The 19397-nt window shown below is 38.6% G+C and overlaps 1 protein-coding gene across 2 annotated transcripts in view; it reads left to right on the plus strand.

Moving 5' to 3' along the window:
- The window catches only part of USP32 (ubiquitin specific peptidase 32), a 196795-nt gene that overhangs the window by 95694 nt on the left and 81704 nt on the right, over positions 1-19397 (plus strand). For both annotated transcript variants that reach the window (XM_052657209.1, XM_052657210.1), the window contains exons 3-5: positions 5879-5984; positions 9405-9523; positions 13529-13688. In XM_052657209.1, coding sequence (XP_052513169.1) covers positions 5879-5984; positions 9405-9523; positions 13529-13688 — 385 coding nt within the window. The remainder of the gene's footprint in view (positions 1-5878; positions 5985-9404; positions 9524-13528; positions 13689-19397) is intronic.

Here is a 19397-nt window from a genome sequence, read left to right on the forward strand (position 1 = left end):
CAGGCTGCAGTCTGCCTTCTGCCCTAAGAGTAGCCTTTCTCATACAGGGGCTGCTCTTCCACCTGGGTTCTAGAATGAGAAGACGTGAGACACATAGCCTCGTAGGACTGGAACTAAGGCTCAGGTAGTTAAGTGATTTGCCCAAGATCATGTAGCTGGTAAATTAGTAAAGCCTGGCTTCAGCTCAGGACTCCCTGACCCCAAAAGCAATGCTATGATACAATATGCATCACTTACTGCTTTCCCCTAGAAACAGTGGCTTATCCTTGTGCTTTATGTCCAAAAGATGCTGAAAGGAGAAGGATGAGGATCGTAGAACATCAGCTGAAACGTGACACAGTCTTTCCTTTACACTGGACACCTACGAACATCTGCCTTTTTAACCTTCTAACTATATGGAGAGGGTTAAGTTCTTTGTATATTATAGTGTAAGTCTTTCTCTTTTAAAATGCAGACTAATTCCCCAGTCTTCTCAACTAATCATATTATTTACTGGATGATATCATTGTCTGAAAAGAGGCTAGTGAGATCATTACCATAAGCATCAATTTTACACATTAGTGTAACAGTATGCCAAAGTCTCAATCCAGATGTTAACGGCTACCAAATGTTTAAGAAAATATGTTATTTATTCTTCTTCATTTTTAATAGCTACAGAAAATTATTAGAGGGATTTAAAAATAAAGTTCTTACAACAGATTATAGTAATAAGTTAACACTTACGTGCCTTTTAAAAAGTACCATCAAAATATCCTTGCTTATCCTGTACAGCCTCTCAGTGGATCCTAAGAACAGTGTAATGAGCATGGCACTTAATATTTCATTACTGTTAAAGTATTGTCAGTTATAAGGTGACTTGATATAAAAATGACTTCTGCAGAGTGAAAGAAAAATATTACACATTTAATGTTAGATGCATAATGATTTCTGGAACATTAATAAAAGGTGGAAAATACATTGATCTTAGAATTCAGGGGATGTGGTAATTTTCTTGGGCCTGCTTTCATCATCTGTTAAATGAACTTTTGAACTTTGTGGTTTTAGAAAGTTATTGCTGTTCTTATATTTTGGTCATGAGGGACCACTATATTCATTCCAGCATTCCAACCAGATGTATTCAAAACAAAATCTATAATTTACAGATACTTGGAAAACTGAAAAATCATATCTTACTCAGACTTTCTTGGTTAAGTTTACTTTTACAACTTTGTTCTCTTCGTATAAAAGCCAGTGAAGTGACCACATTATCAAGTTAAAGTGGAAAGAAAGGGATGCCAAAAACATAGTGTCTGTAGATTGGGTTTGTGAATACTTTGAAATTTCTTTTTCTTAATCTTCAGTATATTTGACCAAAATGGTATACATCCTGCTGGTGATGTTTTTCATTTTACATGCTAAAGAATGTGTATGATTGTACTGTGGAACAGTGAAGGGGTTAAGAGTTCAGTATTAGGAACCTCGGTTTCAATCTTGATCCTGCTGCTTCATTGATGTATGACTTGGGAAAGGTTATTTCAGTCTCCTTGGGCTCCAGTTTTTCTCAGCCATAAAATAGGGACACCAGTAATATCTCCCCCATGGAATCATCTTGAGGTTTAATACTGGTGAAGCAAAGCACTTGGATTAATACCAGACTTCCCTGGTGGCTCAGGTGGTAAAGAATCTGCCTACAGTGGGGGAGACTGGATTCGATCCCTGGGTCAGGAAGATCCCTTGGAGAAAGGAATGGCAACCCACTCCAGTATTATTGCCTGGAGAATCCCATGGACAGGGGAGCCTCGTGGGCTACAGTTCATGGGGTCGCAGAGAGTCAGACATGACTGAGCAACTAACACAATAATAGTTATATGCCATATAATAACCATTTAAATGTATTAGCTATTGTTTTTATAATAATTTATTAATGGAGTTGATGTTGGGTTAAACAGTATGTGCTGTGATTAATTTCTCACTGGCAACGTGAAGACTGAGCTACAACATGGTATAACATTTTAGAATACAGTAGTAAACTTCCAATTGCTCTGTCCCATGTTCTGTTGTCATGTGTTTTGCATATGCTATAAACACATTAGAATTTGACTGTTGTTCCTTCCCTAGTAGCTCAGCTAATAAAGAATCTGCCTGCGATGCAGGAGACCCGGACTCGATTCCTGGGTCGGGAAGATCCGCTGAAGAAGGGATAGGCTACCCACTTGAGTGTTCTTGTGCTTCCCTGGTGGCCCAGACGGTAAAGAATCCACCTGCAATGAGGGAGACCTGGGTTTGATCCCTGGGTTGGAAAGATGCCCTGGAGAAGGGAACAGCTACCCACTCCAGTATTCTGGCCTGGAGAATTCCATAGACTTTATAGTCCGTGGGGTGGCAAAGAGTCGGACACGACTGAGCAACTTTCACTTTCTTTATTCCATTAGCCAGCCAATTATCTTTTAGACCAGTGAAAAATAAGGAAATTTCATATTTACTTTCATTTATTCTATTTCCTACTCTTTTTTCTTTGTGTTGATACAGTTATTTTGTTTGATATCTTATTTCCTTCAGCCTGAAGTACTTTCTTTTACCCTTTTATGTAGTATACATTTGGTTCTCTGTTTTTATTTTCCTGAAAAAGTCTACTTTTTCTTTTTGAAAGGTATTTTCGTTGGGAATAGAATTCTCAGTTTGTTTGTTTTTTTTCTTTTCTTTTCTTTAATTGCTTTAGAATTGTCATTCCACTGTTGTCTGGTTTATGTAGTTTTTGATGAGAAATGTTTTTCTCAATGTAATGCATTGATTTTCCTCTGGCTGCCGTTAAAGTTTTCTTTTTACCTTTTGCTTTGAATAGTTTGGGTACAATTTGTCTAGCTGGTTTGGGGGAGTTAAAAGTGTGATTGTCCTACCTGTTCTCTGAACAACTTATATCTGTGGTTTTGTGTCTTTATTAGTTTGGGAAAATTTTCAACCTTTATCTTTTCAGCTATTCTGTTCCATTCTCTTTTACTTCTCGGATTTCAGTTGCACGCATGTTAAATCATTTGGTATTTTCTCACAGCCTTTGGATTTTCTGCTCTGTCCCCTCCCATCCCCACATATTTTCCCCTCTGTTTCGTTTGGATAATCTCTAACTTGAGCCTGTTGAGTTTGCTGTTGAGGCATTCCGGAGCTTTATAAAACTCTATTTCTGTGTTTTTCCTTTGTCAGTCTGTGAGGTTTTGGGTTTTCTCTGCTTCCTTGTGTGACATGTAATTTGTAGTGGGAAGATAGATGCTTTATATAGGACAGTAGAGACTGAGCTAAACAGTATTTATGCCTGGCTGAGTCTTCCATACAAGCAGTTGCGTCAGTCTATACTTCAGCTGAGCTGGTTTTTTAGTGTGTTGTTACAACTACCCGCAATGCACACCACAGGCTTCAAATTCCACACTAAGGTTTCCTCTTTTAGATTAGAGGCCCATTTGCCAGGGGAGATTTGTAATGTCTGCTCTACCTTTAACTTTTGATCTTGTTTTCTCTTTGGTACTGTACCTCAGAGAAGATCAGCGGGAGACTGCTGTTATTGATTGCTCGGTGTTTGCTAACACAGTGGTGGAGGTGGGTGAGGGGTACCAGGGTGGGGGATTCTCTGTTGTCCGATTGCTGTCTCAGTTTTAGGTGGTCCTTAATGTCTCTGCAACTTGGAGGACGAGACTTTCTCACTGATTCTGCGTCTTGCCGTATGGTAGGGGACTTTTAAAGGTCTGTGGCTATGATGTTTTCCTGACCCTCCATTAGGGATAGAGGATACCTTCCTCTTGGGCTTCCCTGGTGACTCAGACAGTAAAGAACGTGCCTGCAATGCTGGAGACCCAGGTTCGATCCCCACCCCTAGAGAAGGAAATGGAAACCCACTCCGGTATTCTTGCCTGGGAAATCTCATTGACAGAGGAGCCTGGTGGGCTGCAGTTCATGAGGGTCACAAAAGAGTTGGACATGAATGAGGGACTGTCGCTTTTTCCCCTGGTTATGCAGGGGCCAACTTGAAATAGTTACCTACAAAGTATGCGTGTTACATTCCTTTTACGTTTCGTGTGTTCTGACTTGGAAACCTCTCCCTGTGGCAGTTTCTGCCGAGTCTGCTAACAGTGGCCCTGGAGACACACAGTTTCTAGCGTCAGCTACCGTAGTGTTGTTAAATATATTTATAAGTATCGTTTAATGAATATGTATTTTCATGTGTTGACTCTTTAAGTTTTATTTCTTGAATTATCTTTAATCATGTATTTTAATGACAAATTCTTCTTGGCAGACACTAGGTCAGGTTTTTTTCTTTTTTAAACCACACAGCACTTCTAACACCAAATGTGTGGAGTTTTTTCCCCACATCAATCAGTTCTCTAACTCTCTGGACACCAGCTGGGTGTCCTATAAATCAATTCATTTCTGATACTAACTACCCAGAGTTAGTGCAGATGTCCAGGTCTGCCCCCCACTTCAGAAGATGCCAGTTTCAGGTCCCCAACTTTTTCTACTTCTCACCAATCAGCTGTAAGTCAGGGGTTCCCATGTATCCCTCCTGGGATTCAGTAATGTGCTAGAAAGGGCCAACAGAAGTCAGGAAGGCATTTCATTCACTGTTACCAGTTCACCAGAAAGGATACAGCTCACAAACAGCCAGATGGGAAGAGATGCACGCGATGGTGGATACCGTGGGGGCAGGGACAGTGCGGAAGGAAATGGTGCACCGTCCTTCCATGTCCTGGTGTTCCACCCTTCCTGCACCGTGATGTGTTCACCAACATACCCAGAGTCTACGGCTTCTTCTGGAAGTTCCAGTACACAGGCGGCTGTGGTGGTTAGCTCCATTTTCAGCCCTTTCCTCTTTCCCTGACTCTGGAAAGTGGGGGTGAAAGTTCTAACCCTCTAATCACATCAATAGTTCCTCTGACTACCAGCTACCATTCTAAAGCTTTGTAAGGACCCGCCAAGGGTCACCTTATTAGCATAAATTCAGGTGTGGTTTAAAGAGGCTTATTATCAATAACAAAAGATGCTACTTTCATCTGTGGTGGTGGTGGTAGTGGTTTAGTACTAAGTCGAGTCCAGCTCTCATGACCCCATGCCAGGTTCCTCTGTCCATGGGATTCTCCAGGCGAGAATACTGGAGTGGATTGCCATTTCACTCTAGGAATTCCAAAGATTTTAGAAGCTCTTGCATTGTTTTTTTTGGAACCTGGCAGAAGACCAAAATACATTTGTTATATGACAGTATCACACTAGGCTCTCAACACGGAACTGTTGAGTGAATGAATTTGTTACTGCTGTTACTGTCACTTTCTTATGAATGGCTTTTCTTCTTTATTTCTGACTATTATAATATTCAATTTTAAGAGTATAAAAATGTCTTTTTTTTTTACTTAAAAGTTGAATATATTTAATGTACAGCATTGTATAAATTTAAGATGTGCAGCATGTTAATTAGGTGCATTTATATATCGTAGTATAATTGCCATTGTATTTCTGAACATCCACTTACAGAATGTTGATTTTTCAAATCAAAATGATGTGTAGACATTTAACAGAAGTTGAAGGAATTTCTCTGATCAAAATTCTTATCACATTATGGGACTATTGAAGGAAAAAACTTATTTCTTTGGACTTTGATGAGGACTCTCAAGAGAAAGAAAATTCAGTGTGTCAGCCAGTGATACATATACTTTAGGATGGATACAGTATATTCTTGATTGAGTGTGATAACAAGGTATAACGGAGGAAGAAGAGGGAGAAATTTAACATCATTGCCCTGAAGTTTACCAGGACCTTGTTTGGAGATGGAGATAAGATTTATTAAAGGTGATGATACCAGCCTCAAATTCCTCAACAACTGAAATGTCTAAGGTTGGCTTTACCATTTATTTTCTCCTAGGTGATTTACTGTTCTTTTGGTGGAACATCCAAAGGACTGCACTTCAATAACTTAATAGTTGGACTTGTCCTTCTTACAAGAGGCAGAGATGAAGAGAAAGCAAAATGTAAGTACTTTTATTATCTCAAAACTTTAAAATACTACATTTATGTACAGAATAATATACCTCAAAATTTTGATGACTATCAAAGGATTTGAATTGATGTTTCTTCAAAGAAGATATACAACTAGCCAGTAAGCACTTGAAAAAATGTTAAACATAAGTAGTTATTTGGGAAATGTAAATTAAAAATACAATGAGATACCACTTAAGTGTAAGATAGATAATGCAGCCACTTTGGAAAACTAACTGGCAGTTTCTCAAACTGTTAAACATTGAGTTTTCAATTTCATTCCTAGATATATACCCAAGGAAATTGAAACCATATATTCATTTAAAAAAAAGTTCATAACAGCACGTTCATAATGGTTACAAAATGAAACAATCCTAATGCCCATCAACTGATGCAATTATCATAAGCAAAGTATAATATAACCAGCAGTAGAATATTGCTTGACAGTAAGAAGGAATAAAGTACTCTGAAAGAGCAGAAAAAACTTCGTTTCTAGGTTCTTTGGCTGATCTAATAATTAAGTTGATGTAAGACAGATTAACAGGAGAAAACCAAACACTTCTCACGTGTACGTATTTGTTGCAGTTGTTCATCATGGCTTTTCTTCCATAGTGCAAGTGTCTTTTCCTTTTGTGACTGCAGTCACCGTCCACAGTGATTTTGGAGCCCAAGAAAATAAAGTCTGTCCCTGTTTCCACTGTTTCCGCACCTATTTACCATGAAGCTATGCAACCAGATGCTATGATCTTAGTTTTTTGAATGTTGAGTTTTAAAAATCAGCTTTTTCACTCTCCTGTCACTCTCCTCTCGTCAAGAGACTCTTTAGTTCCTCTTCGCTTTCTGCCGTTAGAGTGGTATCATCTCCGTATCTGAGGTGGTTGATGTTTTCCCTGGCAATCCTTAGTTCCAGCTTTTGATTCATCCAGCCTGGCATTTCGCATGATATACTCTACATATAAGTTAAATAAATAGGGTGACAACATACAGCCTTGACATACTCCTTTCCCAGTTTTGAACCAATCCATTGTTCCATCTCCGGTTCTAACTGTTGCTTCTTGACTTGCATACAGATTTCTCAGGAGACAGGTAAGGTGGTCTAGTATTCCTATCTCTTTTAAGAATTTTCCACAGTTTGTTGTGATCCACACAACAAAGGGCTTTGGTATAGTCAGTGAAGCAGAAGTAGATGTTTTTCTGGAATTCTCTTGCTTTTTGTATGATCCAGTGGATGTTGGCAATTTGATTTCTGGTTTCTCTGTTTTTTCTAAATCCGACTTGTACATCTGGAAGTTCTCAGTTCATGTATTGTTGAAGCCTAGCTTGAAGGATTTTGAGCATTACCTTGCTATCAAGTGAAATGAGTAGGCAGTGTATTAAAGAGCAGAGATACCACTTTGCCAACAACAGTCCTTATAGTCAAAGCTCTGGTTTTTCCAGTAGTCATGTACAAATGTGATAGTTGGACCATAAAGAAGGCTGAGCGCCAAAGAATTGATGGTTTCGAACTGTGGTGCTGGAGAAGACTCTTGAGAGTCCCTTAGACTGCAAGGAAATCAAACCAGTCGATCCGAAAGGAAATCAGCCCTGATTGTTCATCGTAAGGACTGATGCTAAAGTTGCAGCTCGAATACTTTGTCTACCTGATGTGAAGAACCAGCTCATTGGAAGAGACTCTGAAGCTGGGAAAGATTGAGGGCAAGAGGAGAAGGGAGTGGCAGATGAGATGGTTAGATAACATTACTGACTCAATGAACCTAAGTTTGAGCAAACTCCAGGAGATAGTAAACGACAGGGAAGCCTGGCTTGCTGCAGTCCATGGTGTCACAAAGAGTTGGACTCAACAATGAACAACAAATTTGTGTTGTTATTTAGTTGCTGAGTTGTGATCCACATAGTCAAAGGCTTTAGTGTAGTCATTGAAGCAGAAGTACGTATTTTTCTGGAATTCCCTTGCTTTCTCCATGATCCAGCAAATGTTGGCAATTTGATCTCTGGTTGCTCTGCCTTTTCTAAACCTAGCGTGTACATTTGGAAATTCTTGGTTCATATGCTGCTGAAGCCCAACTTGAAGGATTTGAGCATTACCTTGCTAGCATGTGATATGAGCACAATTGTACAGGAGAAGTCCAATATTAAGATATTAGCAGAGTTTTGTTCCCTCTGAAATCTACAGGGAGGAATCCTTCCTTTTTCCTAACTTCTGATGGTAGCCCTCAATGCTTGGTGTTCCTTGACTTGCCAGTTGCTTCCCTCCAATCTCTCACTATCTCATCACATGGTTTCTTTCCACTGTTTCTGTCTTCTCAGTCATATTGAATTAGAACCCAACCTAATAACCTCATCTTAATTTGATTTTATCTGCAGAGACCCTTTCTCAAATGAAGTCACATTCATGAGTACTGGGGTTAAGACTTCCAGCATTTTCTTTGGAGGGGGGAGATATAATTTAATCCGTAACAGATGGTCAGAGCCTTCCAGCAAATATCCCCCCTAACGGAATCAGCCATGGCATGTGGGTGGGCAGGCAAGGAACCCAGTGGGCCTTCAGAGGAATAGAATGTCTCTTCTTTCTATCACCTATGTTTCCAAATAAATTCAAATTCTCAGGTAGTTGGAGATTAGGATTTCAGCATATCTTTTGGGCAGATGCAGTTCAACCCTTAACAGCAGTATTTCAAACATTATATGTTCTTCTACTCAACTTTATTATTTCTTACCGTGTCATATTTGTCCCAGATCTTGTTGTTGTTATTGTTGTTGTTGTTGTTTTTTACAAAATTAAAGCCAAATAAATGGTATACAAGCCAAATAAATGGTATACTATACAGATTTTTCAGTTTGCTTTTTGTACTGAAGATTATTGATATTTACCATGTTGGAACATTAATTCCTGTATTTTAATTGCTATATAGTATTTCATTGTGTGTGTGTCTCAGGTTACCTATTTTTTTGTTGGTAGACATTTATCTTTTTTTCCCCCCAAAATTTCGCTATTACAAAGATTGCTTCAGAGTATGTTGTACCTCAGGCAGATATGTATGAGTTTTTAACAAGTGGAGGTGGAGTTGCCTAGAAATTGAACTTCTAGCATAAATCTTCATCTTTACATTTTGGCAAGATACTCTCCAAGGTGTTACAGTAATATATATTCATTAACAGTATATAAGAGTTCCAGTTTATCCTAGTTTATTGCTAACACTTTGTATTGTCACACTTAAACATTTTTTGCAAATTTGGTATGTGAAAAGATACCACATTGCTGTTGTAATTAGCATTGTTTTTTTTTAAGGGATAAATTGTATATTTATAAAACGCTTGGTCACTCAATAGTTGTTACCTTTCTCTTTCCTCCCTACATCCACCAGGGTGCTTTTAATCTATGATAAAATTAATTCATTATTTCTTTTTCCTAGACATTTTTAGTCTATTTGCAAGTGAATCCGGGAGCTATGTTATACGGGAAGAAATGGAAAGAATGCTTCATGTGGTGGATGGTAAAGTCCCAGATACACTCAGGAAGTGTTTCTCAGAGGTACATTTAAAGATTTACATTGCATCCCTGTGGACAGAGTATTAAATCTTAGTTGTGTAATGAGTTTAGCTGTGATGAATAGACGTTTATGTGTGGCATATTTTTGACGTTTTTGTATTTAATGGTTGAAGTTTTTTAACGATTTGTGTGCTAGACTCAAAGGTCCATAACACTTACTACTGCTGTGTTTGTGAATCTGAAAATTCCCAGTTCTACTGTAAAGGCAACTATCTCTACTTATGGTGTAATGAAACATACTCCCCGACTCTCACACCAGCATGCACACACGCACTCACAGGTGATCCTGCAGACACCTGAGCGTTGCTTAAGTTGTGGTGCTCTTCATTGCTTTTCAGCATGAGCACGTAGAAATAGCACTCATTGGCCTTGAGCAGTAGGTGACCTCTGTGATCCATCAATGCCTATTTTATCATAAATGCATTTTATATATAATTTATTTTTTTAATTGGTTTGCATACTGAAATATTTGGGTTTTGAAAATTGGTCATTTTGCTGTTTCCATAAATAATATATTTTCATTGTAAAAAAACTTTAACAACAGAAAATGTGTATCTTTAACAGAGAAAATTTTTCTTTAATTTCTTCTCAGAGGTCTGCTCACATGGTAAAAGTCCCAAAAGGTGTCAAAATAAAGCTCTTCTACAAGGTTTTGATCCTTCCCTGCAGCGCTCAGTGCTGTGTAATTTCTTGTGGCCATTTGATCCACTTCCATTTCACAGATAAAAGAGTCTTTCACTGCTGTTGATTTATTCAGAGCTTTTATTCAGTTTAGTTCAGTCACCTTCCTAACTATATAAGCACTGATTATTCATACTCCAGCCATGTGCGTATATCTGGTTCTGATATCTGTTTGGACTCTCTGGCTTTAGCTTTCCATCACTCTGGCTTTAAGTTTTCTCTGTGTTGATAGCACCTGGACATTTCCCTTTCTTGCTTTTCAGCTTGGCTAAGCAGTTTTTGGTAGTAGTTATGGTATTACATTTTAGTCAGCAATTCTACATGTTTGGTGCTAAAAGGATTGTCTTCCTGCATTTTTGGTTGTCTTATTGACTGGAAGTTGCTGTGATGGTATTTCAGTACCTTAAGACAAACTAGAGTATGTTTTTTGTTTTTCCTCTCTAAAATTTGCTGGCCAAATTTTATTAGAAAAAGGAAAAAGAGTTTTCTAATCTTTGCAAGCCTGATAAATTGGATTTTTCACAGAAATATCAAGTGGTTTGCTTATTTTAGGGGAGAATGTATATTTTTTTCATTTTAATAAGGTTTATGCAGACATCCCTATTTTATAGATGGGGATTTAATTTGGTTAGCCACCCAGTTCTCTTAAAATTTAGGCACAATAGCAGGTACATATACTAAGATAATAATTAGTGCTGTACAGAAAAATTAAGTAGACTACAGGAGATAGGTGGTGATAGGGAGGCGATGACTAGGTGTAGGTGTTTTGTTATGGGACGGTTAAGAACAGCTTATAAGAGAAAGGGACATTAGAACAAAGAATTTTAAGGAAATGAGTATGGTAGTAAATGGATAGGGAAGCCTTATATGAAGAACAAGGTCTTTGGAAGAGAGGAGATCAAAGAAATGAGAAGCCAAGGTTTGGGGATACTCGTGTATAGCTATTTACATCATTAGGTACTTATGGTTGTTTAAAGAAAAAAAAGACTGAATGGGCTAGTTTTACCTAATTCAACTATTTGATGTATTTACCTACATAATTTTTGAGTAAGGTATGTGATGTGATCCACACTCTTGCTTTTTGAGTTACTGTGTTTCCAGTAACTTGAGATGAAGGAAATCCACATAGGAGTTACATTGGTTTTTTTCTTATTGAACTTTTTTGGTTGTTGATTCTCATGGTAGGAATTCATACTTTATATTGCTCTTCAAAGATGTATCAATTTCAGAAGTTTGTTTGTTTTTAATTGCCTTTTTTAGTACTGGAAGTTTTTTTCTAGACTGCTATTGTGACAGTTTATAAAAAATTTCCATTTTGCTTCCTTATTTAGAGCCATAACTCAAGAACATAGAAAGTCATGTTTGACAGATGGGATTTTGTACTGCCAGTTATATGGAGTGATCCTAATGGGCAAGCAGATTTGAGAGGTCGCTTTGTATTTCACTAAGTTGCCAGGCAGTATATATAGTGTGTAATTCAGGCACAGAGACTTTGGAGCCTAGACTGCTTGGGTTCAGTTCTATCTCTGCCACTGTATAACCTTGAACATACAGCTTTCAGAGCTTTGGTTTTCTCACGTGTAAAATGGGGATAATAGTATGTCTTATTGTTGCTTGAGGGTTGCTTGAGGATTAAATGAGTATAAAAATACTTAGAATTGTGCTTAGGGAATTGTAAATATGCATTAAATGTTAACTGTATGGGAAGTTGTTGGATGCACCTATTATAACGGGCAGTTTTTTCTTAGCGGTACATGAAGGTGTGTCTTATAACAGCATCTTAGCTTCATAAAACTGTTAAAACCATCATGTCCACTGGATATAAGACGCTTTTGATTAATAAGATGTGCTTTTATGTATTACTATAAAGAATAGAAAAATACCAGTTACAGTTATTATTGATTTTAAGACTTACCCCAACGTCGGAGATGTTAATGTGTAAAAATGTGCCTCAGCTTGTGGGATTTATACTGCAAACCCTCTTTGTAGACCAAATGTGGATAGAAAAAGAAAATGGGTCTGATCCTCTAAACATGCAGCAGTGTCTTCATGTCCCTGCACCAAGTCTGAGTGCTATAGTCCTCCATTTAGAAAGCTAAGACTTCCAGTGTTGTCTTATTTATTTATTGGCTGTGCTGGGTATTCGTTGCTGTGTGTGGACTTTCTCTAATTGCATCCAGTGAGGGCTCTTGTTTGTTGTGAGGCATCAGTTTCTCATTGTTGTGGAACACAGATTCTAGGCCCACGGGCTTCAGTAGTTGCAGCACGCAGGCTCAGTAGTTGTGGCCCATTGGCTTAGTTGCTCCTCGGCAAGTGGGATCTTAGTTCGCTAACCAGGGATCCAACCTGTGTCCCCTGGCAGGTGTATTCTTAACTGCTGGACCACCAGGGAAGTCCCTCCAATGTTGTCTTGATTGCTTGGATTGTATTGTTAAATATTCTGAAACCATGAAGCTAAGCATATTACTATACTTAATAGGATGCTACTAACAATATAGAAATTATTTCTACTGCAATTCTTTTAGGTTATAAGTTATTTGTATCACTTAATAGCTCCATCAGGATTATAGCTACTAGGCTCCTGAGTGTCGTTCTTCATCATATTTCTATGTGGGTTGCTTCTGCCTTTTTCTCATAGAGATATCTGGCCCATACTCTTGTCTTCCAGTCAAAGAGATTGACTTGCACAGCCATATGATGTTTTTTCTCAGCCTGGACGCTTTTTTTCTCCGCAGATTTAGCAAGACAAGTACTTGGAAAGAAAGCAAAGAAATAGAAACCTCCTTGCTTCTTTTTTGTATTCTAGTTGACTTGTAAATGTATGTTTTCAGTGATGACTTTTGGAAGGGGACTCCTGGATAGTTTTTAATTTACCAATGAAATTTAAAACGTTATTCATATTCCATACACATTGATTAAAATGTGCTAATTCTAACCAATGGAAGTGTTGAAGAAGCAGGATAAAACAAATGAAAAATTGCTTTTATTAAGTATTGAAAGAAATGCAGTTTACACTGATTGCAAGATGTACCTTAGCAAATAAAATGTGACTTAGTAGAAATTCACTGCTTTAATGAATTGATAAAATAATTTGCAATTACTGTATAGGTTTTATGTAAATAGAAATTCTGAAATAGTTATATTTGAAGACAGTTTTTTTTCCCTATAATGATATTTAGATTATTCTTCCTTTATAGATAGTAGAAGGGAGTAAATGTCAATTAAATGCAAATTTAAAATTGTGTAAGTTCCAAGTAAGGTACCTTGAAGTTTAACTAAACCTGTGTTTTCTTGTTTTAATTTTAGGGTGAAAAGGTAAACTATGAAAAGTTTAGAAATTGGCTTCTTCTAAACAAAGATGCTTTTACCTTCTCTCGTTGGCTACTGTCTGGAGGTGTATATGTGACCCTCACTGATGATAGTGATACTCCCACTTTCTACCAAACTCTGGCTGGAGTCACACATTGTAAGTAATGGCATTTTATTGTGCTCTGTTCACTTTTTAATACAGTTGCCTGGTAATATGAGAATATGCCTATTATCAGTGTGGCTTTTTTTTTCTTCCAAAATGTAATAACATGGAATGCTGGAGGCTTGAGTACATAACTGAAAAAGATAAATGTTTTTTTGTCTACTCACTGAATACTTTCGTACTCCAAATGTATAAGTTTTTTTCCCCCACACCAAGCAATTCTCCAGTGCTCTGTGGACACCAACTGGGTGTCCTACACTTTAGTTCAGTTCTGACACTGTCTGCCTGGGATTAGCACAGACCCATCCCACAGGTTTAGGTCTCAGTCCCAAAAGACTGCCCCCTGCCCTCCCCGCTTCAGATGCCAAGTCCAGATTGTGACCTGTGCTTCCGACTGACTCCCTGAAAATGAGACTTCCCATGACCCTCTCCTTGGGTTTGGTAATTTACTAGAACTTCAGGAAGCATTTACTTTTACTGATTTATTATATAATAAAAGCTGTATTAAAGGATACAGATGAACAGCTGGGTGAACAGATGCGTAGGACGGAATCTGGAAGGGTCCCACACACAGGAGTTTCTGTCCACGTGGAGCTGTGTTGCCCCCTTCTTGGCATGTAGATGTGTTTAGATGCTCTCCAGACCCTGTGTTTGGGATTTTTGTGCAGGCTTTGTTACATAAGCATTATCAGTTATTAACTGTATTTCTAAATCTTTTCTTCTTTCCAGAGAATGGGGAGGAATGGGGTTAAAAGTTCCAAGTTTCTGGTGTATGGTTTGGTCTTTCTAGTGACCAGCCCCTTTCCAGGAACCTACCGAGAGTTACTTCAGGCATCAGAACAAAAGATGCCTATCACCCAGAAAATTCTGAGGGATTTAGGAGCTCTGCATCAGACATTCCTGTCACTCAGGAAATTAAAGAAATTTCCTCAAAAGAGAAAATATTAGCAAGAACTGGGATCAATATCACTTATTTCACAGCAGCCCTCTACTAACTGTTCTTAACCAAGCTATATTAGTTCCTAGGGCTGCTGTAACAAAATTAACACAATCCATAAACTGAAAAAAACAGAAATCTACTCTTACAGTTCTGGAAGCTGAAATCAAAGTGTTAATAGAGTCATGTTCCCTCTGAAGATCCCAGGGAAGCATCTTTCCTTGCCTCTCCCAGCTTCTTGTGAACCCAGGCTTTGCTTGACTTGTGGCAGCATAATTCTAGTTTCTGCCTCTGTTTTCATATAGCCTTCTGTCTGTGTGTGTGTGTCTGTGTCTTCTCCCCTTCTTTTAAAGACACCACTCTTTGGACTTAAGGCCCAGTCTAAGTTTAGGATGATTTTAACTCTAGAGCCCTAATTCATTACATCTGCAAAGACCCTATTTCGAAGTGAGGTCACATTCTGTGATTCCAGGTGATAATGAACTTTTGAGGGATGCTGTTGAGTCCACCACAGCACAGGCCTAAGTGTCAACTTCTACTGTTCTTGTCTGTGGTTACAGAATGGATGTACTCTGGGCTTTTGCGTATGCTACTTCTTAACACTAGAAGGATTGCCTTTGCCTTTTATTCTCCCTGTAAACCCTAGTCATCCTTGAAGATTTAAGTCACATGCTGCTTGCTTTCCATGAAATGTTTTCTTGCCTTCCTGTGAGAAATCATCTCTCCTTCCTCTGAACTCTCATAACATTTTATTTTGTACTCTTCTTGAATGAACTTACCACTTTCATCTTTGTATTATAATTATTTATAATATTTTATTTATTTGTACATGTCATTTCTCTTAAATCATAGAGAGTCTGTATTATTCTTTTATTCACTCTCAGTGTCAAGCCTTAAATAAGTCTATTTGTTGACCACGTAGAGGACCTTGGGTATCAAACACTGTTTGTATTTATTTTTTCTTGTAATTTATGAGTTGCTACTAATTATTTACCAGCTGCTTTCTCTCTCATTTTTATTCCATTGTTACCAAAAATTCTGACACATAAATCCTGGCATGAATAGGCAATTAATTTGATGCTCCTACTTTTTCAGCACAACTGTCTTTATTTTGAGAGGAAAGCCTTAAAAAAAAAATCATTTTGTATAAAAAATTAGGAAATCTTTTTATACTTTAAGCTTTATCATTGTCAGTCATATGGATGTTCTGCTGAACTCTTGCTTTCATTTGTAATTGTATGGTAAATTATTTTTCTATCATTGGCTAAGGATATGATTACTTTCCTTGAATGACTCATGTTATAGAAAAAAATGTTCTGACAATAAAATGGTAAACAAGACTTTTAAAAATTATTTATTTTTGGCTGCTCTACATCTTTGTTGCTGTGTTCAGGCTTTTTCTAGTTGCAGTATGTGGGCTCTAGGGCTCTCGGGCTCTAGTAGTTATAGCACACGGTCTTAGTTGCTCAGCATGTGGAATCTTCCTGAACCAGGGATAGAACCCGGGTCCCCTGGATTGGCAGGCGAATTCTTATCCACTATACCACCAGGGAAGTCCCATAAACAAAACTTTATTCAAGACTTTTGCGGTAGCATATTGCAGTAATGGAGAGAGATTGGTCTTACCTCCAAATATTATAAGGAAAGCAACTTACAGCCAAGGAGCAAGGTGAGGTGATCAGTGGAAGGAAAATTACTAAGAGAAATCATCAAGGGTAGGGGAATTCTTACTAAAAGCCGGCCAAAGACTTATTCATTAAATATGGGGTATGAGGAACTTGGTCAGGTGTCAAGGGTGGGGGATGATTCAGCAGGATTCTTTGCTAAGATTCAGCTGGACAGGCCAACGTCAGAATAAGGGGCCAACTTCTGAGCCTAGTAGAAAAGAGGGCTCAAAGGAGTGGGACTAAATTTTAGTCAAGGTGAGAGTCTCTGTCAGCTGGTTCAAGTTGAATTAGTTCTGACACACTTTGCAAATACAAATGCTGCTTCAGTTCAGTTCAGTCACTCAGTCGTGTCCGACTCTTTGCGACTCCATGAATCGCAGCACGCCAGGCCTCCCTGTCCATCACCAACTCCCAGAGTTTACCCAAACTCATGTCCATTGAATCGGTAATGCCATCCAGCCATCTCATCCTCTGTCGTCCCCTTCTCCTCCTGCCCCCAATCCCTCCCAGCATCAGGGTCTTTTCCAATCAGTCAACTCTTTGCATGAGGTGGCCAAAGTACTGGAGTTTCAGCTTTAGCATCAGTCCTTCCAAAGAACACCCAGGACTGATCTCCTTTACAATGGCCTAGTTGGATCTCCTTGCAGTCCAAGGGACTCTGAAGAGTCTTCTCCAACACCACAGCTCAAAAGCATCAATTCTTCGGCGCTCAGCTTTCTTCACTGTCCAACTCTCACATCCATACATGACCACTAGCCTTGACTAGATGGACCTTTGTTGGCACAGTAATGTCTCTACTTTTCAATATGCTATCTAGGTTGGTCATAACTTTCCTTTCAAGGAGTAAGCATCTTTTAATTTCATGGCTGCAATCAGCATCTGCAGTGATTTTGGAGACCCCCAAAATAAAGTCTGACACTGTTTCCACTGTTTCCCCATCTATTTCCCATGAAGTGATGGGACCAGATGCCATGATCTTCGTTTTCTGAATGTTGAGCTTTACGCCAAGCTTTTCACTCTCCTCTTTCACTTTGATCAAGAGGCGTTTTAGTTCCTCTTCACTTTCTGCCATAAGGGTGGTATCATCTGCATGTCTGAGGTTATTGATATTTCTTCCGGCAATCTTGATTCCAGCTTGTGCTTCTTCCAGCCCAGCGTTTCTCATGATGTACTCTGCATATAAGTTGAATAAGCTGCTTATTGTTCGTTTTCCAAAGCACTGTATCAAAGATTACAGGCTTGTGTAAATTTAATCAGTCAAAATTATTATCAAAATATTAAAAATGTTATCCCATTATGTGGCTCCATTTTAATTTGAAAATGATCTTTTCAGTTTAATTTTTTATCAGTTGGGAAGATTTGGGGATTTTTAATGGTATCTAAAAGTACCTGCAAGGAGATCCAACCAGTCCATCCTAAAGGAGATCAGTCCTGGGTGTTCATTGGAAGGAACTGATGCTGAAGCTGAAACTCCAATACTTTGGCCACCTCATGCAAAGAGTTGACTTCATTGGAAAAGACCCTGATGCTGGGAGGGATTGGGGGCAGGAGGAGAAGGGGACGACAGAGGATGAGATGGCTGGATGGCATCACTGACTCGATGGACATAAGTTTGAGTGAACGCCGAGAGTTGGTGATGGACAGGGAGACCTGGCGTGCTGCGATTCATGGAGTCGCAAAGAGTCGGAGACGACTGAGCGACTGAACTGAACTGACTGAAAAGTACATTACCTTTGCCTTGTTAAAAAATACTTTATCTTGAATTTATGCATTGTTTCATCTGAAATAATGACCTAATTTCTGAACTGAGTGGCTTTTTCCTAGGCTCATTGTACCTACTAATACCTCTGCAACATTTTAGTACTATTGACTGTTTTCTTGAAATTCTCTTCTCCCTTAATTTTGAAACATTGTAGTTTTAAGTTATTTCTCATTGATCAGCCTTTAGCTCTATTCTATTCTTAACTGCTTTTGCTTCATTACAGCCATTTCTTTTGCTTCATTTATCCTTCATGTCTTTGCAGATGATACCTAGATGAAGTTTGCTGATCTTGAGGTATCAAACTGTATATTCATTTTAATAAATGCCTCCTGGATATATATTCTAACATCTTAATTTCATATCTAACAGCTTTCCTTACTTCAGTCCATTTATAGGTCAGAAAAAGCAAACATCCTGTTCTTCCTCCTATGATTTTTTTTTTCTCTCTTTTTTGAAATTCAAGTATAGTTTTTGCTTTTGTTGTTTAGTTGCCAAATTGTGTCCAACTCTTTTTGTGACCCCCATGGAATCTGTAGCCTGCCAGACTCCTCTGGCCATGGAATTCTTCAGGCAAGAATACTGGAATGGGGAGCCATTCCCTTCTCCAGGGGATCTTCCCGACCCAGGGACTGAGCCTGGGTTTCCTGCATTGAAGACAGATTCTTTACTGTCTGAGCCACCAGGGAAGCCCTTAAATCTTTATAACTAGGCTCAAACATTTTTATTAATCAAAATAGGAAACATTAGTCAACTTATTTTCACCAATGAGAAATAAGTTTGTTTATTCCTCTAGTATAAAATCCTTGCTTCATGATTCGACGAACTCTTGGAAAGATTTTCTGGATCCTGCTGGTTGTGAAAGCATTTTCACTGCAAAACAAGTTTTTGAGATGCTTGAAGAAGTGGTAGTCAGTTGGCTGAACATCAGGTGAATGTGGCAGATGAGGCAAAACTTAGTAGTCCAATTCATTCAACTTCTGAGTTATTGGTTGTGTGATAGTTGGTCGAGTGTTGTTGTGGAGAAGAATCGGGCTCTTTCTGTTGACCAAAGCTGGCTGCAGGCACTGCAGTTTTATGTGCATCTCATTGATCTGCTGTGTATAGTCCTCAAATATAATGGTTTCACCAGGATTCAGAATGCTGTGGTGGAGCAGATTGCTTTCAGACATGCACAGCAGTAAATGGCAGCTTAACAGTAAGCAGCAGCGAGCAATAGCTGGAAGCAAGGTCTTAATTTCCCAGACTGGGAGTCCTAACCACTGGACCACAGGGGCCAGCAGTGAAGGCTAGAGTCCCTTCCTAGTCCTTTCCTGACTAGTTAAAAATGAATTCAGGCA

This window comes from Budorcas taxicolor, chromosome 19 (genome assembly GCF_023091745.1).
Source record: "Budorcas taxicolor isolate Tak-1 chromosome 19, Takin1.1, whole genome shotgun sequence".
Classification (NCBI taxonomy): domain Eukaryota; kingdom Metazoa; phylum Chordata; class Mammalia; order Artiodactyla; family Bovidae; genus Budorcas; species Budorcas taxicolor.